This window comes from Neodiprion fabricii, chromosome 4 (genome assembly GCF_021155785.1).
Source record: "Neodiprion fabricii isolate iyNeoFabr1 chromosome 4, iyNeoFabr1.1, whole genome shotgun sequence".
NCBI lineage: Eukaryota > Metazoa > Arthropoda > Insecta > Hymenoptera > Diprionidae > Neodiprion > Neodiprion fabricii.
The window spans coordinates 34,678,092-34,696,866 of NC_060242.1; the positions used below are offsets into that span (position 1 = coordinate 34,678,092).

The 18,775-nt window shown below is 35.7% G+C and overlaps 3 protein-coding genes across 12 annotated transcripts; 1 reads left to right on the forward strand and 2 right to left on the reverse strand.

Moving 5' to 3' along the window:
• Positions 1 to 1,311: 1,311 nt before the first annotated feature.
• LOC124180299 (venom protease-like) lies at positions 1,312 to 8,687 on the reverse strand. 3 transcript variants are annotated; one of them, XM_046565635.1, is made up of 8 exons: positions 8,530 to 8,687; positions 5,743 to 5,832; positions 5,368 to 5,505; positions 2,818 to 3,138; positions 2,416 to 2,718; positions 2,160 to 2,261; positions 1,896 to 2,047; positions 1,312 to 1,733 (listed from the first exon to the last, which is right to left on the reverse strand). In XM_046565635.1, the coding sequence occupies exons 2-8, from the start codon at positions 5,810 to 5,812 to the stop codon at positions 1,578 to 1,580; spliced, it is 1,242 nt and encodes a 413-aa protein (XP_046421591.1). In that variant the 5' UTR covers positions 5,813 to 5,832; positions 8,530 to 8,687; the 3' UTR covers positions 1,312 to 1,577. The 3 variants fall into 3 exon arrangements, with proteins under 3 accessions (XP_046421591.1, XP_046421590.1, XP_046421592.1); XM_046565634.1 differs by having other exon boundaries at positions 5,368 to 5,538; XM_046565636.1 differs by lacking the exon at positions 5,368 to 5,505 and having other exon boundaries at positions 8,530 to 8,686.
• A 912-nt stretch (positions 8,688 to 9,599) lies between these two features.
• On the forward strand, positions 9,600 to 10,950 carry LOC124180303 (gamma-secretase subunit pen-2). The gene is made up of 3 exons (XM_046565649.1): positions 9,600 to 9,849; positions 9,932 to 10,036; positions 10,148 to 10,950. Exons 1-3 carry the CDS (start codon positions 9,789 to 9,791, stop codon positions 10,285 to 10,287), a joined length of 306 nt encoding a protein of 101 aa, XP_046421605.1. The 5' UTR covers positions 9,600 to 9,788; the 3' UTR covers positions 10,288 to 10,950.
• LOC124180297 (glucose-6-phosphate exchanger SLC37A2) lies at positions 10,227 to 17,703 on the reverse strand. Of its 8 annotated transcripts, none has more exons than XR_006870237.1 (12): positions 17,447 to 17,703; positions 17,221 to 17,363; positions 16,304 to 16,594; positions 15,435 to 15,513; positions 15,212 to 15,347; positions 14,509 to 14,874; positions 12,544 to 12,588; positions 11,859 to 12,057; positions 11,539 to 11,687; positions 11,150 to 11,452; positions 10,804 to 10,958; positions 10,227 to 10,534 (listed from the first exon to the last, which is right to left on the reverse strand). XR_006870237.1 is itself a non-coding variant. In XM_046565626.1 (11 exons), the coding sequence occupies exons 3-11, from the start codon at positions 16,575 to 16,577 to the stop codon at positions 10,896 to 10,898; spliced, it is 1,614 nt and encodes a 537-aa protein (XP_046421582.1). In that variant the 5' UTR covers positions 16,578 to 16,594; positions 17,221 to 17,363; positions 17,447 to 17,702; the 3' UTR covers positions 10,693 to 10,895. The 8 variants fall into 8 exon arrangements, 6 of the variants coding, with proteins under 6 accessions (XP_046421582.1, XP_046421585.1, XP_046421586.1 ...); XR_006870236.1 differs by having other exon boundaries at positions 10,227 to 10,494; positions 17,447 to 17,702; XM_046565626.1 differs by lacking the exon at positions 10,227 to 10,534 and having other exon boundaries at positions 10,693 to 10,958; positions 17,447 to 17,702.
• Positions 17,704 to 18,775: the final 1,072 nt, after the last annotated feature.

An 18,775-nucleotide genomic window follows, 5' to 3' on the forward strand; every position in this document is an offset into this window, starting at 1 on the left:
ACTGAAGGAGAGAGAGGTAAATGATTGATATTCACGTACTGATCGATGTGATCATTCGAGTCGAAAGAATACGCGTTATGTAACGACTAAACGTGAGTAGAATGCAACAGAGTAGGAGAACGTTGTTTAGGTTTCATTTTCGTTACTATTCTGCAGAAGTATAGAAATGAAAACCGATATAAGCGGATCTGAAAAACATTTAAAATAGCTGATCATAGACAAAATCTGCAAGGTCGCCGACTAGAGCAACAAAGGCAGCAATACCGCAACGCAAAATTGCCGCATTTCGTCAGTCTTCTGCACAAGATAAACGTTCACATATTGAATTACTGATTTAGTGCAACCAATGCCTTACATCGCTTTCAAATGGGCTTCAGTGTTGAAAGGCAAATGTTCTGTTCCTCGTAAGAAACGATAATGATGGTACAGCAAAATCTCATTTATTCAAAACATGCAATAAGTTTCGCCATTCTTGAGCATGGTGAGCACGTTAATGTGAATTCTACTAGCGAATTATCCTTACGTTTCAACTTGACATGCACGTCCCGTGGTGGAATACTCGATAAGTTGCCGAATCGAGTTGAATCCTTATTTATCAGGTTTGAAAAATTACAATTTCGTATCGCGAAATAAGCGTAATGGGGAAATCAGAAAACAACTGTGGCGAATTAGTGGCCGTCCGTTATATTAGACAGGAAAAAAGAGAACAAAGATCTGATACTGTTAGTAGGGATCCTACGATATAAAATCCTATCAGTCTACAAAATTTTTATTTTTGTAAAGTCTGTTCATTACATTCATTCATGCTAAAAATCTTTGAATTACTAGTCGCGTTTCACCAAACGCTCTCGAAACAGATAGAAAATCTGACCCTTGTCTCACGTATATAAGATGGGACCGCAAATTATGCTTGTAAAGTAAATGTTGTGCTACATTTGAGCAATTCTTATCCCGTCCGTTTATAGATTGAAAATTTCCCATATTTCTTGCTCTTATTGAAAATAAACTAAATCTGCACAAATTGGGAATGCAATGATCAACCGAGTTGATTATTTTTTTCACATTTAAGAAACGATCTCTAAATAATTTTTTTTTCCCCCTATAATTTACTGTTAATCGTTAATGTTTTTCGCTTCTATTATTCCTCTTGTATTTCTTCACGTCGTGCGTCTATTTTCCATTTTAGAAAATTTTACAAAACTCTATATGAAATTTTCGGAACCCCATTGTAGGTAAAAAAAACAAAAGTATCGTGATATCACATTTTTGGATGTCATCTTAGCGATTTGTGTACATTAAAAAGTATTGCTCTCTCAATTCAGTTAATATTATTGTATATGTTTTGCTTTTTGGCTCATATATTGTTCAATTGTCATGTATAAAATATTAAATACGTTACAAAACATATATATATATATATTACTAAACTATACTTGTATTATATGTATATTATATATCACTTTCATAAATCAAAATTAGGCAGATCGGTTAATAATTCTCACAATATTACGTGCAGTATAGGAGAAGTCTCTTCAGATTTGAATTTTATCACCGTATATACTATTTAACATTTTAGTTTAGACTAAGTTGGCCTGAATGAAGTCCAAAAACGATGTAACCCGAGTATAAACACCGGGAAAACCGGGTTCCGCGCATTTATGCCCGTATGAAACGACGCCAATCAAATAGGAGATCCTGCCCAGAGGAAACATCAATGGACCACCGCTATCTCCCTATAATGACAAACAGATACATTAGTATTGTTCAAAATTCGGTGTGGCTTAAAACGATTCTGCTTTTCATACACGGAATAATACCGCAATTGATAATGTGTTTAGGTTACGATATACTGTGTAATGAATGTTAGCAGGTAAAAATGTAGGGAGCATACTCACTTGACAGGCGTCTTTTCCTCCACGAGCAAAACCCGCGCACAATACTCGATCGTCTATTACTGTACTTTTGAATGGCTCAAAAGCCTTTGCACACGCCTCAGGTGACACGACGGGTATCTGCAGCTGCAGTAATCGAGTACTTGATGGTCCGTCTGTGAATTGATATTGACAATTGTTATTCCACGAATTTTGAATGTTCGGTATGCAGCGAAATTCGAATATTTAAAAATGCAATATCGAAATAGATTTAGGAGCACGACTTACTGAAATACACCGCTCCCCATCCAGCAACGAATGGAAACATTCTGGTGAAATTCCTCTGTCGAATGTTGTCCTCAAGTGGCAAACAAATCGGATGAATGTTTTCTAAAATGAGAAAGTTCTCCGTGTATTTGGCAGAATCGCGAAAATCACCGGGGGAGAATTAAGTAAAGTAAGCTTCGAAAATTACATACCTATATAATATCCTTTTACATCATGCATGTGATGAGAAAAAATCTTGATTTTAGTGCAGACTTACGTGAAAACGGTACGTTCCTTTCCATCCTTATTACGGCTATGTCATTCGTGTAATGAGAGGGGTCGTAATCGGGATGTATGGTGATTTTTTCGATAGGTATGTCGATCGGATTTGCTCCGTCATTATCGCTGACCAAATCTAAGTCGCCAAGTCGTACAAGGTACAAATCCTTACGGTTGAAAACACAGTGACCAGCGGTAATAATGTGACGGGATGAAACCAAAGTACCGCCACACAACCATTTCGGGGGATTACCGGCTCTTGTCGCCTTGTATCCAAGAGCCACTATCCACGGCCAAGCACCTGAAGATCATTGAATGCAATTAAATTAACGATAAGTCTCCAGTTACCGAGTCCGACCGCTTTTCTCTGTAAAAAGCAAAAACCTCCGCGAATATTTACCCAATTTCGCTGGAATTCCGCCAACAACTCGAGTGTATGTGGCATTGCTGAGGCCGCACTCATTCGGATACAATGGTCCATAAGATGCCACCTGTCTTCCAGCCATAGGTGTAGTGAGTGGTGCAGAAGTCATTGATTGTGATCCCGATGGACAGCAAACTCTGGGATCGAGTCCTTCGAATCCGCACACAGAGCTACGCAAATAATTTCCCGCAGCATTTCCCTGCGTGAGGAGGATATCCAACAGACTTTGACATCTCCTTATGTTGATGCACGTTCCACCCTCTCCTGACGGTGTTGTACAATCGATATTGTCAAAATCTGCGAATAAAAAATGCAATTCTGTAATGCAAGCTTAAATACACCTGCAGATGATGAAAATGTCGATACTCTGTATAAAGTGTGAACAAAACGCCATGGGAAATTTTCAAGAATTAGCTTCCACTCGTTATTTGTTCCCAACTTGATGGAAATTAATGAAGAATGAATCGATGTGAAATTCACCGCATATTTTATGCATGCTGTAGACATATTTATTACGTAATTCGTCAGTGTATAGAGTGAAGTGCCGGGAGCATTTGTGACGTTGCGTGAAAATCATGCAGCAAATATGGCCTTCTGGTGAACGTTAACATTTAACATAAACCCTACTCGGAACTCGGCAGGAATATTGGAATGAACAATATGCCAAGCGTCAATAAAAACATGGAATGCGACTCTGCCGTGGAAATATTCTGCGTAAACGATGCTACAAATGTCTTTAGTAGGTACCCATAAATGCAATATGTATATTATTGACTGGAAGTCGAATTACTAATATTCACTACTGTCGCACGTGTGATTAGTGATAATTATGGCATTTCACTGGACACAATCGTCACAGATTTTTGGACGCATGTCTCTTAATTTTGAAATTACTTCTTAACTCATGAGACTTAAGTCATGCGTAGTTGCTAATATCTCACGATTAGCAGTAGTATTCAATATATCGAACTTCGCTCAATATTCTATCCATACTTACTTTTAAGCAAAGTACCACAGTATGCGTACAGAGTACTAAATGTCTAATTGAACTAAAAGTGCTCAGAGACTAGCGAATAATTGTTATTTTTGCTACTTGGCCATCCCACAGGAGTATGCGTAAGTCTTTTAGAATTGATTTATTTTACATGCTTTTACGACTTAATGGTTTACAGATACAGATCAAAGTACGCTGAATAATTATGATCATTTCCTTTTGAAGCTTTTGACCTATACATAAATCAACTTTAATAAGTGGTTAATTGTTTTCTGGATTCAACTGTATCATTAGGTAAGCGATCAATGGGTACTGTCGAACAATCAATGAAACCGAATGCACTGTATTTGATTATATCATAATACTAATAACAAAATGCAGATAACTGTAATAAAACACAACTTAAATCTCAGCTATTTTTATTTTATTGCCAATCGTTTCTTGACCAATTTTTATTCCAATGCCAGGAATCTGATGTATCAGTGTTCCGTAATTGAAGATCGCAGATCCGTATTGTATAATGCGGTAATTATAATTCACGAACGATCTCCAAGAACGGATATTTTTCGTAGAAATAAACGAATGGACTTGTCGAAGATCGTTCGATCGCCGCTGTCCATGACACAATTTGTTGTGTCACCGCATATCCAGCATTGAGGCGTTTAATCATTGGACATTGAATATCGAATAGTATGTACATTCCGGTTGAGCTTTCAGAATCTATGTGTGTAACGAGCCGCGAAGCATAACTTCAGTCCATTCGAGAGAATATACTATAACTGAAAAAGGAAACGGAAGAACAGGCTTGATTGAAGTACAATAATCGCATGACATGTCGCGCGTGCTCACATGTGATGCACGGTGTTCAATTCCCATTTGTCAGTGTTAACTGTAATTACAACAATTTCAAAACAGCTGCTCGTACACTTCCTCGGCGATGGTTTTTCCGACAAAATTGCCGTTTCCGAAACTATTTACTCATGATCCCCTCCGTTGATTTTCAAACCATGGTGTATTTTCGGATCGGAATTTAAGAACTAACTCTTTCCGTCAGAAAATTCATTATATCACAGTGCTTGTTATATCACAGTGGCATTTGTCAATTACGGTTTTCCTTTTCCCGAGGTTCAAATTTCACGTTATAAACGTACTTAATTTCTTCCATTCGGCTGTTATCGTCGGTGACTTTTGTTGCAGAACGGCTGCATATGTATAGCTAATGCGAATTGTAATATCGGATAACCCAATGGGAGTTTCCTGTTTATTATCATTCGACACCTTGCTACGGCCATCCCGGGTGTGCTTATGGGTACGTTGACACGAATTCGCGATCCCTTAAAGCCCTAGCCACGCCGCCGGTATTGCGAAACACATTTTAGTGACCGCGACCTCCAGGATAAACAACTCTCTCTTGGTCTGTCCTCTCGTCGAAGCATCAAAGTTTCGGTCTACAACCTCGCCCAAGGCTATAACTGCTGTTCCGAGTGTAATTGCAGCGGTTATTTTTATTCAAGGTACACAGTCATACCTACAGGCATGACGTATACGCTTTGTCGGTTTATCTCCGCCTGCAGACCATTCATAGAAAAGTACTTTGCGGTGTCCCGATCTATCTTCCTTCCGGTCTGGACGGTGGTTAAGCTTCCTCTTGTGAACTTGGACCGCGTCACCTGTTTGCCGCGTGTTTTGTTCTATATCAAAAACTGTTTTCCTCTCTTTTTCAATTCACTTTTATCATGATCTAGCTAGAGATCATTGACTGCAAAGCGCAGCGTCAATCTCCACATACAGAGCAATGAAAATCACTTCTACCACAATTGATTGAACTTAAAAAAAAAGATGAATCACGCCGATTAACACGTAGATAATCGGGATCGGTGCAGCATAAATTAAAACCGTGTTTTTACCTTGCGAGGAAGTTGATTGCAGCAGCAGCAGCAGCACGGTGAATACGCCAACACAACAAGTCCGCTGCATCTCGTCGTCCTTGTCTCTTTCTGTGCAAAATCGACACATGTAACGTTAACGTATAGATTATACAAATTTTCAGTGTAACTTATATCAGAGGGTAAATATCATTCGATGGACACTTTGAAATTGTGGTACACGGGTTCTTCCCAAGCCGAGTAATTTGTTACGCAAGATGTATGAACTACCGGGAAAAGACGGTAACGCTTTTCGATGACACACCTGTCCCTGCAGCCACTGATTTCAAGAATCGTTAATTTCGCCACCAATGATTTTCACATAACACATAAACAAGGCCAGCGGATACATGCGACCTATTGAAATTTCGTAATTACGGTCAATAGATGTGTGATTGCTGAAAAGTTACGGACAGATATATCCTCATGTATATGCGTGCGCGTGTGTGTTTATATTTTTTAAGGTACAATTTACCTTCGGGTGATAAACCACCATTAACTATATTAACGGCAACGATTGCTGCCCGTATACCTATGTTGGACGAAAATACCGTGCAATATGCCTTCAAAGTCCAGAACCGCTTGTGCAATCAATTTTCACGTTATTTCTTTCACTTCGTTTATTCTCCGAAATACCGATGTCTTGAGCCGCCATGCATATCATAGACCATCATTTATCTTGTTTGGGATATAGCTGTGTAACGGTGTCTCTATTATTGAATACGATAAGCATAGGTCAAAAAATGAATTTGTTCTGCAGACATTCGGTCAACTTACAGTCGTGTCTATAATCGTTACATTGATTGATCAAATGAAGTTCAACAGAACTTTTATTTGTGATGATATATAAGATTTTCCTCGTTTACCCCCAACTGACACTCAATTATACTAAATTTACGATCTCTCTGAGTTCAAAACCTTACGGAATTTGCGAAGATCCCGCAACCGTATGAAAATTCAGACAACCATATATGCATAATCATTTTGCGCAAATTTTGTGTGGGGTTAAAATTTTATGAGCTACACTGCTTCCAAAGCTCGTCAAACGCATCCTTTTGCCGCACGCTGCAAAAGATAATATATAAATAATGAAGTAGAACGGATTTGGTGTCTATCATATATGCAATAATATAGTTTGCTGAATCCATTTGATGATATAAAGAAAATATTCGATGTCAACAAACTAAAATCATGAGAAATAAATATTTCCTAATGGTAATTCTGACGAACTGCCATAATTGAGGAACAATTATAACCGGTAAGCATGATCGGTACAAGCATTAATTACGTTTTACAATCATTATAGTCGAGTGTTCGATTACGGAGTATCGTCTAGACTATCGTCATTCATATGGTCAGAAACTTGTTTAAAGACAACCTGCAGGTACGTACGTTTAACGACAGGATAATTGTTGACAAGGCCTGTTTCAGAACAACATAATATGTTAATGTCGTGGCCTTGACAATGACATCAGAATAAAGTAATAAGGAATAGCTCTATCGTGTACTGTTGCATACGGAAACATCCCGATCCTTATGATTTCAAGTTTCATCTAGATCGGCACTGGTAACAAATCGTACGAAACGCGTGATATACTCATTATTTTTAACATGTTAACACGTGTGTACGAGACGAGAATTCAATCAAGGAAATCACTCTGTAACAAGATCTTGAAAGTTATAATATACGATTATTCTTCAGTGGATTTCTATACCAGACGGTAATTAGGGTAGACATTATGCATGTACATCGATTTGAACGCTGATGATTAGTTCATGGTCGATTTTTGGCAACGACCCCGGTAACCGGATGTTCCGCTTCACGCTGCGATGTTCTTTCGAATGATTTCCGGTTATGGAGGTGCTATAATGTTATTTGCGTTTAGTGCTGTGCGTCCAATCGTATTTCACCTTTTGCACATGTTTTATACTGCAGCCTCTCGCTAAGTTTGTCATATTTAACATTAACGCATGGGCTTAAAAGTGCAAATAAATTTGATATAACAAAAATTGCGTTCCCGGTTTACTATAATAGTAAAAAAACGTGTATAGTTGCAGAAAGAATTGATTAAAACTATTTTCAGAATGAGAACTCATATCACGAAAATTCTACTCACATAATGAGTAACGGTGAAAATCATACAGAGTAGTGAAAATTTTGAAAAATACGTATCCATTTGAGATTATTTGTAAGTTGATTTCTACTTTTTTTCCCTCTTTACAACGATCTTAAGATGATATGAAAATTGATGACTTTGTTCCTTGACGAAAATTACTAAAAGCGTTTTCACTATTAATACCGCAAGCTTAAATTATATACTATATATTATGTACCAAATTATATACAAAATTATATACTATAAATTATATACCAAATATCAATTATTACATGTTGTAGGCATATTAATTGCGAATCAGAAAATATGTATATTTTTAATTTATTCATTACACCCTCGGTACTACATATAATTGCAATAGTAAATCCCAAACCTCGATCAAGTGGAAAAGTTGTTCTGAATAAATAAAAAGTACGCAAATTTTCACTTTAGCAATTAATCCGCCTACAACATGTACTAATTGATATTTGGGCAGAGAAAGAAAATAATTGCATATGAAAATCAAGATGATCGTAGTTGATAATGAATAAATCCGGTTTTTTCCGCTGAACTTCGTAAAGAAACAGCATTATTTGCAAGGTATTTTTACTGCTGGATTTTATAGATAGATTTATCACACGCATACTACGATTTACAGTAAAGTAATACTCACCGTTTTAATTCAATCTGTTGACTTATGGAGCGGCACTCGAAGCGTTGTAAAATTGATTCGAATTGGAATACATACGACTGCAGACAAATTTTGATTCGTATCGCGAGTCCAGTTCGATGGCAGAGTCGAAAGGAGACTGCGTTAATCCCGATTGCCATTCTCTTTATATTTGACTGGAGTAGAGCTGGCAGAGTCGTGATGCTGTGAGTAGGGATTATAAAATACGATCCTGTGAGTGAATCAAGTTTTCGACGTAGGAAATGATGGAGAAATACATGAAAGTTTTATTCACACATGAATTTTTAAATTTGAATTAATTCGAATTAATTCCGTTAATTTTAAATAAATTTCTCTAATTTTACTCGATTCAAATCAATTCATGTTAATTCATATGAATTTGAATTTATTCACTTGCTATTGACACGCCAATTCGACGAATTATTTCACCCTCGGTAGTTACGGTTACTAGACTGATAATAATTGTACACCACATGCATATAAGTACCGCAGAAACGTTAAGGATGTTACAATTGCCGGTCGCAATCACATAATATACGAACAGAAAGAAATTGACAATTTGGCTTTTACCTCGTTCATTGTCAGTGCAATTCCGCGTGTACAAATAATTTGTTAACCCTACTGTTTGAAAATAAATCTACCACCTGTTTATTGAAAGTAGCAGTGACAGACTTGTAGCTCAAGACCTTGACTTATACAATGTTTATTTCGCGTTTTTTTCTGAATTATCAGTCATTTCTCAGATTAAAAAACTCTTTTATGCCGTTTAATTATTTTCATGATATGACTGGAATTGTGATGAAATGCTATTGTTCCACGATTGCCGCTCAAACCAGAGTTCAACTGCGTTTAGCTTTTCGATCATTGATCGTGATTTGATTATTGTAACAGGAAAAACGATTTTTCTTATAGACGACGTTTGCTCGATGTTGGTATTGGAATTTTAACACCACTCTATACGTTGACTGAAGTATGGCATCATAACGATACCACTATGCAAAATATGCAAAATAAATTCAATATACAAATTCAAAACCTGGTACCTTGTTCTGCTACGCAAAGCGCCATCGATTACTTTTCTCTGTGTCGACATCTCTGAGAATTTGAACGAATTACGACAACATCAAGAGAATCACTTTGTGAACTTTAAAGCAGAACCCAGCCAAACCTTATTTCAGGAAATTCCAGGAGGTGAATTCTGAGGTTATAGATATTCGTGCTAATTTGATTTTCATTTTAAAATGGATTTGTCAAAGATGTCGAACGAAAGAAAATTACACCTTTGCAAATGGTATTTCCGTGGTGAGTCTAATTCCATTCCCATTCTGCTATGGTATGTGCAATAATGTGATTTCAATGTAATCGTAATTTTGACACCTGTCAGGAGGTTTCGCTCTGCTGCCGTTTCTATGGGCGGTAAACGCTGTTTGGTTTGCTCAAGAAGCATTCACAGTTCCACAGTACGATGAGCAAAAACAGATCCGAAGATGTAAGTAGACGCATTAAGTACATCTTTTTATGATACGTCTATTCAATAATACCAATGTACTGTGCCAATGATTCATTAACAAATAAAAATATATTCAAATTTTATTTTCAGATGTAATATTTTCTGGCCTGGGAGCTTTCGTATGGTTCGCTGGTCTCCTAGCTTGGATCATTACTTTTCAAACGCACCGTGCCACCTGGGGTGAATTCGGCGACAGCATTAGTTGGATTATTCCTACTGGAATTCCATAAGATTGAAAATAAATTTAGGCAAAACAATACTGTCATAAGCATTTTTTTCATGTTAATTTTTTATTATATAAAATTCTCCATTTGTTAAAAACGTAGGTATTGACACGTCAGAAATAGGTCACGAAAAATTCATGCATCTCCAAGTAACATTTGAAAGTGCTCCATTGCTCAATGTGTAAAACAAAGTCATTGCCTTTTTCCATAGATCTGTAATATAATTGTGACAATTCACCTATCATCTGTATTACTGGAACGAAGATAATGAAGGTTTGCAAATTAGTTACAAAAATTGAACAGCATTTTATGTGATTAAATCAATTTAAACTTATACACATATTTTTGTTATCAAAGAAATAAAATAAAAGTGTGTCGAGGAACAGTTTGTAGGGACATAAACAGTTTTCGTTATTTCTTTACAATATATTTTTATATCCATATATTTTGTATAATGACGTTTAGGACAAAATTTGTAAACCTGACAAAAGGCTGATTGTAATACATATGTAGTTAGCACACCTTTAATGTTGGATATTTTTGTCTCTCTTGCTCATTTCACACATTTTGTGTGTGTATCGCGGTAGAAATTTATATCCACAGGACCTCGGAATTCAGACAGCCCGCCGCCGTTGGTTCCATAAATGTAATTCTCTATAGACCAGCCGTGAGAGCAGCTAAAACACATTGAAATTGTGAATAATCGTGTGATCAGGTATCTCAAATTTATATATACGTGATTAATAAACATTTTCAACGAAGCTCTGTAAATAAAATACGTGAAACCTGGCGGTACTGAATAAGAAAAATGCTATTGTAATTTTCTCTTGTATTCATAAAGAGAAAATCGAATATTAATGCTGCTTACCAAAAGTGCTATTACATCGGAGATCATTAACATGTAAAATACATTGTGCCATCCTGCCCAATTAGAAACTAGACCTGCTAACAATGGGCCGACAGCAGCTCCAATACTTCCGGTTCCATCAATAATTGCAGTTACAGTTGCCAGGGCTTTTGAGTTACTCCCTAAACTTGGATGCGTGCCGAGTTCAGCTGATACAGCTGTGGTAATTAGCGCGTAAGGACCATTAACTAATATTCCTGCCAGAATGAGCAGCGCAATGGTAATTCCGATATTAATACTTCCAAAGGAATCATAAAGAAACAGCTGTAATTGAAAAATGAGTAAATCATGAATGAGCTACTGGAAATATAAAGCTAAAACAAGAACTTATCAGTATGTCGAGTACTTACCATAGGGACAGCGAGCGACAACATACCCGCACAGGTAACAGCACTCATTCCAGTGTAATCGGAAAGTGAACCAGCTGTCACTGCTCCAATTATTCCTCCAATATCAAACAAAGTGGACAAATCTGCACTTATTTTTGCACTAAAGTTGGCTAAAATGAATACACGAACAAAATGGTAAATTAAACAGAGCAAAACTGTTATGTTGTAATACGAGTAATTAGTTACATTATACTACAAGTTTGATCTACTAAGTGGATAATTTGTATTCTAGAGAGTCTAAAAGTCGTACTGATACTATAAAAATAATCTTTTGTACATGCCTGATGAAGCTATATACAGAGGCAGCCAGTATAGGAATGTATAGCTTACTAGCTTTGCAAAGAAAAGGCATAGAGAAAATTCAAGTACTCCAGGTATCCGAATAGCTCCAATGAATCCAATAGGCTTATCTTCCCCAGAATTGCTAGTTCTTCGATTTACCACTAACATAGGACTTGTCTCGGTACGAAGAATCACCTCCTTGAATATATCATGTTACGGTAAGATAAATTTTTCTTAAATTAACACGAAATGTATTTTTTTTTTAATTATTAACATGTGTAACCCAGATTGTGGATGCAACTTGATACATGTAATATACCTATGTATCATACAATTTGTTTGCATGTATTATCACTGACTAACACACTTACTTGTTAACAAACAAGTCAAGAATTAATATTCTCTAGATAGCTTATCCAATCTATATTTGAAAGCCAATTTCTAAGTAACAAATTTGCATCGCAAGCACTGCTATGGATAAGAGTATCATTCAGATTGCAAAATTATGTAACTGAAAGGTCACGTACAATAATTACATATGCAACTAGAAGTTTATCATGCATTACACAACACATTTTCACAACACTCGAGACTTGCGTATATGCATCTTTAAAAAGAATAGTAGAGCAGACTAGGAAAATCAAAGTTAGTATAGCGATTAAAAAATGAAAAACATGCACTTACGCCATCAACATATTGAAGACGTGACACGTTGTGGTTGATTGCTTGCTAGGGAACAACAAAGAGCACCCATTAATAGGGGTGCAAATAGAACTTAATGGGCTTAACTAAGTGAAAATATCTGAAAAAAGCAGCAAATTTTTACAATCAATTCCAAGTCACTCATTTTTCGTTAAAACACTGGAATCAAATTACCAGGGTGGCCACTCAATTGCGCTCACGGAATTCCCTGACATTTCCCGGTTTTCTCTGACTAAAATCATTATTTTTCCCTAACATTTTGATGCACAATTTGTGCAGAAATCACTAAAAACTATAGTAACCTAGGTAAAGTATGGCCAAATATATTAAAGTTATAAAAGTTTTTAAAAGTTGTTTATTCCGTTCACTATGATTTTTGAAAGTTGACAAAAAATGAAAATTTCCATTTCCGTGGTCTTGTTAAGTATATATTTAAGAAGGGGCTCCAAGAAGCGAAATATTTTTAGAGCTATTATTTGAACATTTATGCTGTTTGCAATAAAAATCGAGGTCCAAAGAATTATGATTAATTAACGAATGTGTAATTTTTTGAAAAATGAACTTAAAAATTTTTTTCCAACGACACATTTTTCTTTTAGTATTAAGAATACACTACAATTTATCCAAATTTTTGAAATTGATATTTAATACAGCAAAACAATTATTTTGTGCGGTGTACTGTCTAGACGCGGCGCGTCTATGCCATAACAGTTGCGCAGAGCCCTATGTTCAGCGTTAAATTAAAATTACTAATACTGAAGATAGAATTTCGGGTGGTCGTACTTTTTTATTGGAAATTTCCTCCTCTTTAAGAATCTTTTTAAAATTTTCGCTAGCACTTTTACTTTTTGAGTTATTGCCAAAAAACTGAGGCTTCGTTTTTTCTAGACTATTAGGCGTCGGTGAACGTGCGTCTCCACACGCAGTGACGGCCATAGATAAATCAGACCGATGTCTGCTCGTACCACTGAATTCATGTGACAATCAACAACTAAGCTTATAATCGTCAATAAGAAGAGAAGAAAAATTGTGACGATGCGGTGATAGCATCTCAATTTTATGGACAAGGCTTTTGAAATCCGTGAGTTCTATAAAAAGTCCCTGACCAACCAAAATATTCCCTGACATTTCCCTGACTTTTCCCTGACATTTCCCGGTTTTCCCGGTTTTCCAGACGGTTGGCCACCCTGATTACTCACAAACACATAGTTAAAGATAGAAATACATATCTTCAATTTTAAACCAAGTTTTTCGATTTTCTGTAAATTAAATTTGTTACCACTCTAGAATTCAAGTAAAAGTAAAAAGTAGTATTAAAAATCGAAATATAAAGCTTCTAATGATTTCAAACTCTAGGTGCCTTAATTATGGCTACCATTGGCTTCCAAGTTATTCTAAATAACATCGAGAGTATAATACTGTACTGCTTATGTTTACAAAACAAGGATAATTTGCTGTATGTGGGTGTGCCAGAAACACTGATAATTTATCAGTACTCACCCAGATGGTGAGCGGAAAAATGCGTGCAAGTAAATGCATATGAAAGAGAATTTACAATCTGAATTTATATAGCATAGTTGATTACTGCTTCAGCTGTTGTTAGATACAGTTACCTACTTATTGTTAGATAGGTATTTACATAAGTAGTAGAAATGATGTATTTATTGAGAGTAAACATGAGTACAGGCTAATTACGCATGTTATAATTGAAAGCCAATATTCATATTCACCCTCGCATGCCCTCTTATATGTACTTCCAAACTCTGTACAATTCGTACAATGACTTGGGTGCTCACTAATTGAAGTTAGAAATAAATAAGCACCAGAAACAAACCAAAACAAATTTTCTAACTACAGCGAGATTGGAAAATAGCAAAATAAACAAAAAACATGTAAGTTGTGTCGTCCGTATGACTTTTGAGCTGCTTTCCCTATTCTGGGACTCACGTTATTTGCCGAATGATTTGCCTCTGGATCTTCAATGGCACTGCTTTCGTCAGAGCTATTTGTTACATCTACCTTTCTGTAACCTGGAGGTTCAGGCGGTAAGCATCCAACATCCACAGGATTTGGTGCTAGGAAGAGAAACAATAAGAAGCCGCCTACGCCCATAATAGCTCCAGGTACCATAAAGCTGAGGCCCCAGTCTGTTTCAACAAATTCAGCAGCAATTAAACTGCCCAAAATATTTCCTAAGGACGTGTGGGAGTTCCAAATTCCAAAGATCAGACCACGTTTGCCTTTGCCGAACCAGTTACTGACTACTGTAACTACACCTGGCCAGCCAGATGTTTGGAATATACCACCGAGTATCTAAAAATTATAAACAAAAAATTGCATTACAATTTCAGTTCCTCACATTAACTTCATTAAAAGTGAGTCTCGAAAAGATTCATGCAGTCTAGACTCTATTATTTCCAGTCAGATACATCAGATCTAAATCAACTTCATATCGTTATCAAATAACGTTATTAACCAAGTCCCTGGTACTTAAAATTGTAATCAAGTACTTTGATAATGGTAATGACCAAAGAATATACATTATAACCTGTGATACATCGGAGCAGCGTTTATCAATTCAATGACATTGAATTAGGGAATTTTTGTGATTGAATTGTACTGTTGATTATAAATCTCAAAAGATACTAACCTGGACTAAAATGAAGTACCAAAGGGTATGAATTTCATAGGGCCTTGCAATACCAAATAGATAACAGCAAATACCCGAGAATATCATTCCAAGAGCCAAGTAATAGCGAAGATTGACACGCTCCGCAACAAACCCGCTAAGTAACCACATAAAAATAGAATTTTACAGCCATTCTCCTTTTCTCTCTTTGTCAGTGATGGAAAGACTCACTTAAAATAGTTACCTAAGAAACATTGCCCCAGCATAAGCAAATAGGAATGCTGAATCCAAGGTACCCAATAGTGCAGAAGCATTGTCTCTATCTAGTTATGAAAAAGTAAAAATATAGAACTCAATATCTTTTCTATCCAATACTTCATCGCTTGCATGTACGTCATATGAATTTCAGTGAAGATAATAAAGTGCTGTTTGATCTGAATAAACTTTGATACATAAAAGAGAGATAGGAATAACAGACTAAAAATCCAGTATCACTGTCGCCAGTAAAATCGAGTGTAAATTATTATCTTTCGCGGAATAAAACAGTCATGTTTCTTTTTTCGATAAAAGTGTAATGAGTGTTTATTATGCACAATTGAGTATTGAATATATTTAAACTAATACCACACTTATTACCCTGTATACTTGTCAACTTAAAAGAACTAGTTTGTACTTCAAATTGTACATTACGTTAATTACCTCATTAGATTTAAAAACCATTGAGGTTTATCAAAAATATCTGTTAATGCTTAATTGGCGTTGATAGGGTAGGAACAAGATTGTTGGATAAAATTGAGTGTCTTGTTCTCATTAATAACACGAGATTGTAGATTAGAAAAGTGAGTGAAGAAATTGGAGATATAAAATCCATTGAGAAATATTTATGAAATGTCCAAGGCAAGCGTAAGGTTTCAAAGTCTTTCACGGATTTTTTTAAATTTTATAAATCACAACTGTAACGGCATTTTAAGATTTCTAGTATTGTCAAGTTTACAGAAGACTACTTATACCCACTGGAATGTGCAAATTGTCAACACTGAGAGATAATATTTATATAAATAGAAGAAATATACCATTGTTACTTGCATATTTCAAAGTGCATCTTTGACTTACCAAATGGAGGCCATTCACACCAGTTCTGATTATTAGTATCATTTGGATTTATATCAGGCGGCGGTACTAAACCACTACAATTTCGACTGAGCACGTTTTTCACAACAGACATTGGCTTCCTTGACATGTGATAACAAGTATAACTCATGTAAGTTAGTGCCAGTATGCCACCCTTGTACCAAGCAAGTCGATTGCATCGATTTTGAGTTGTAAATTTTGATAGAAGCCATTCTATCCCTTTTAGCCCACATGGTGTTTCTCGTGTAACGATCATATCCAGTGTACTCCGTCCTGTTTCAAAATTACATTTTGGTTAAATCTTAAAAAAAAAAAGTATTCGAAGTTCTATCAAATCTCCATTTTGTTATACAATATCTTGTACTATTTATTATAGAATTTAAAGATAAATGAACGGATTTTATTTGCCAAGTATATCTGAAAATACACTTGCATATAATCTGAGTTTGAATGCACTTTCACAATAAAAATTAACAGCGTACTCAATCTGAGATGAAGCAGCATAAATATGCGGAACTAACAAATGGTGAAAAAAATTATGGAAGTTTTTCTTCCCAAACACTCTGTTATTTATGAATATTTGCAATTAAATTGTGGTGTCATTCTGACTCTACGTCACTCTAGATTTTTTTGTTCTACAATTTAATAAATTGTATGTACGTACATACAGGTTTTGTGTAACAAATACAAGTATTTCCAGCAGTCACTTATTTCGAACGTTTATTTCTTTCTATAAGACGAACATCTATTGCGAAATAAAATATGGAACACTACGTTTTACTACTATTACGAAATTTTGTTGCAAGCACGTTGTGTGTGGGGGGTCAACATAAAAGGTGTCAGAAGGAACACTGAAAAAAATGCCTGCAATTCTATATTATCAAAACGTTGAAACTTACCACTCAGTAAGAACAGCGAACGACGTATTCGTAAAAAAGTGAAGAGTCAAAATATTAAATCGTAATACCTAATCAAATCAAGGATTGGAATGTTCTGACAAAAGTTAACAGACGATCGAACGTAACTGGTGATGCGTCATAACCTAGAAAGGATACGACTAGTGTTAAATGTATCGTTTATGAATTAACTGACAATAAATAGTGAGAAACAGATTATAAAACTTACCACCCAATACAACCTAGATGCCTCATTTTTAATTATTTTGTTTTTTGCTTATTTGAAGTCGAGTCGCACAGTACCAAAAACTCCAGATCAAATTCTATCGTCCTCTGCTAGGGGTTCAAAGTCTGTTTACTTCATGCTCCTTTATTAACAGACTAGCGCACGCCGCTTTGTGAGCCGTGTCGGAGTTATCAAACGTCATTAGGAACGCGCAGTGAGCACATCTGGAAGAGGAAAACTTGATAAGCAGCCGTTGTAATTGGATGCGAGGATGTCACGTGTCAGTCACACCTCGTGCCTATCACGTGCTTAGAACACTTGTTATCTGCTGGGAAAGAAACGCTGAAGTTCGGCCTTCGATTTTGACAGCTGCGGGTAAGAACAGCACAAACACGGCCCTTTCCTCCGGCCTCACTTCTACCCGCAACAGCAATCATCACGTTTGTGCAAACGGAACGCATATATGCGATAATAAACATACATATGTCTGGCACTTATCTTCGCATAAACGATAAAATTCCACTAGGAAGACAGAGAAAGAAGATATCATAACTGGGTGTGCGATTTAATTCTACTTAATCATTACTCTATGCATGCGATGTATGAAAGCATGTGAATTATTACACGTATACCTCTCGGTACGTCGTGGCACTCACTGAAAAAATCATATTGGTTTAAACTTTGAGCTCATTGTCGGTATCATATTAATGGATGAATGTAGGTTTGGAAGGTTTTGAAAAGAAAAAAAGTAAGAAAAACTAAATTTACTACAAAATATACATGGAGTCACAATTATAATTATGCTTCGTTTAAATTCATTTTATTTCTTGATATTCAATCAATATGTATTAATTATGAGCACTAATTATTATTTAGTTTATTTAAAAATCACAGTCTTAGTTGAAGAATTGACAGCAGAAAATACTATCTTTACTCTATTCATATAGTAATAATAATAGTCATTATTATTATTTGTAATATACATGATTCATCTTGGTACTAGATATATATTTTTCTAAAATGTGTGTATATATATATATTATATCACATATGATATACATATATCTATATATATATGTATATATACACACCTATATGCATGTATACTTTCTTGTACATATATTTATATGTGTTGCACTTCTACAATCTGTGTTATGTACAGTATTCAACTTCGTCCTAATCTTATCACGTTAGAATGTGCAACTGTGCGTACGTTCACTTAACCCTGCCTTTTAAAGATATTCAATTTTTTTTCCATTTTCTGGTCTATTTTTTCTTACGGCCAATTAAAACTCCTTGACATTCATTCAACTGTCTAATTGTAAGCATAGG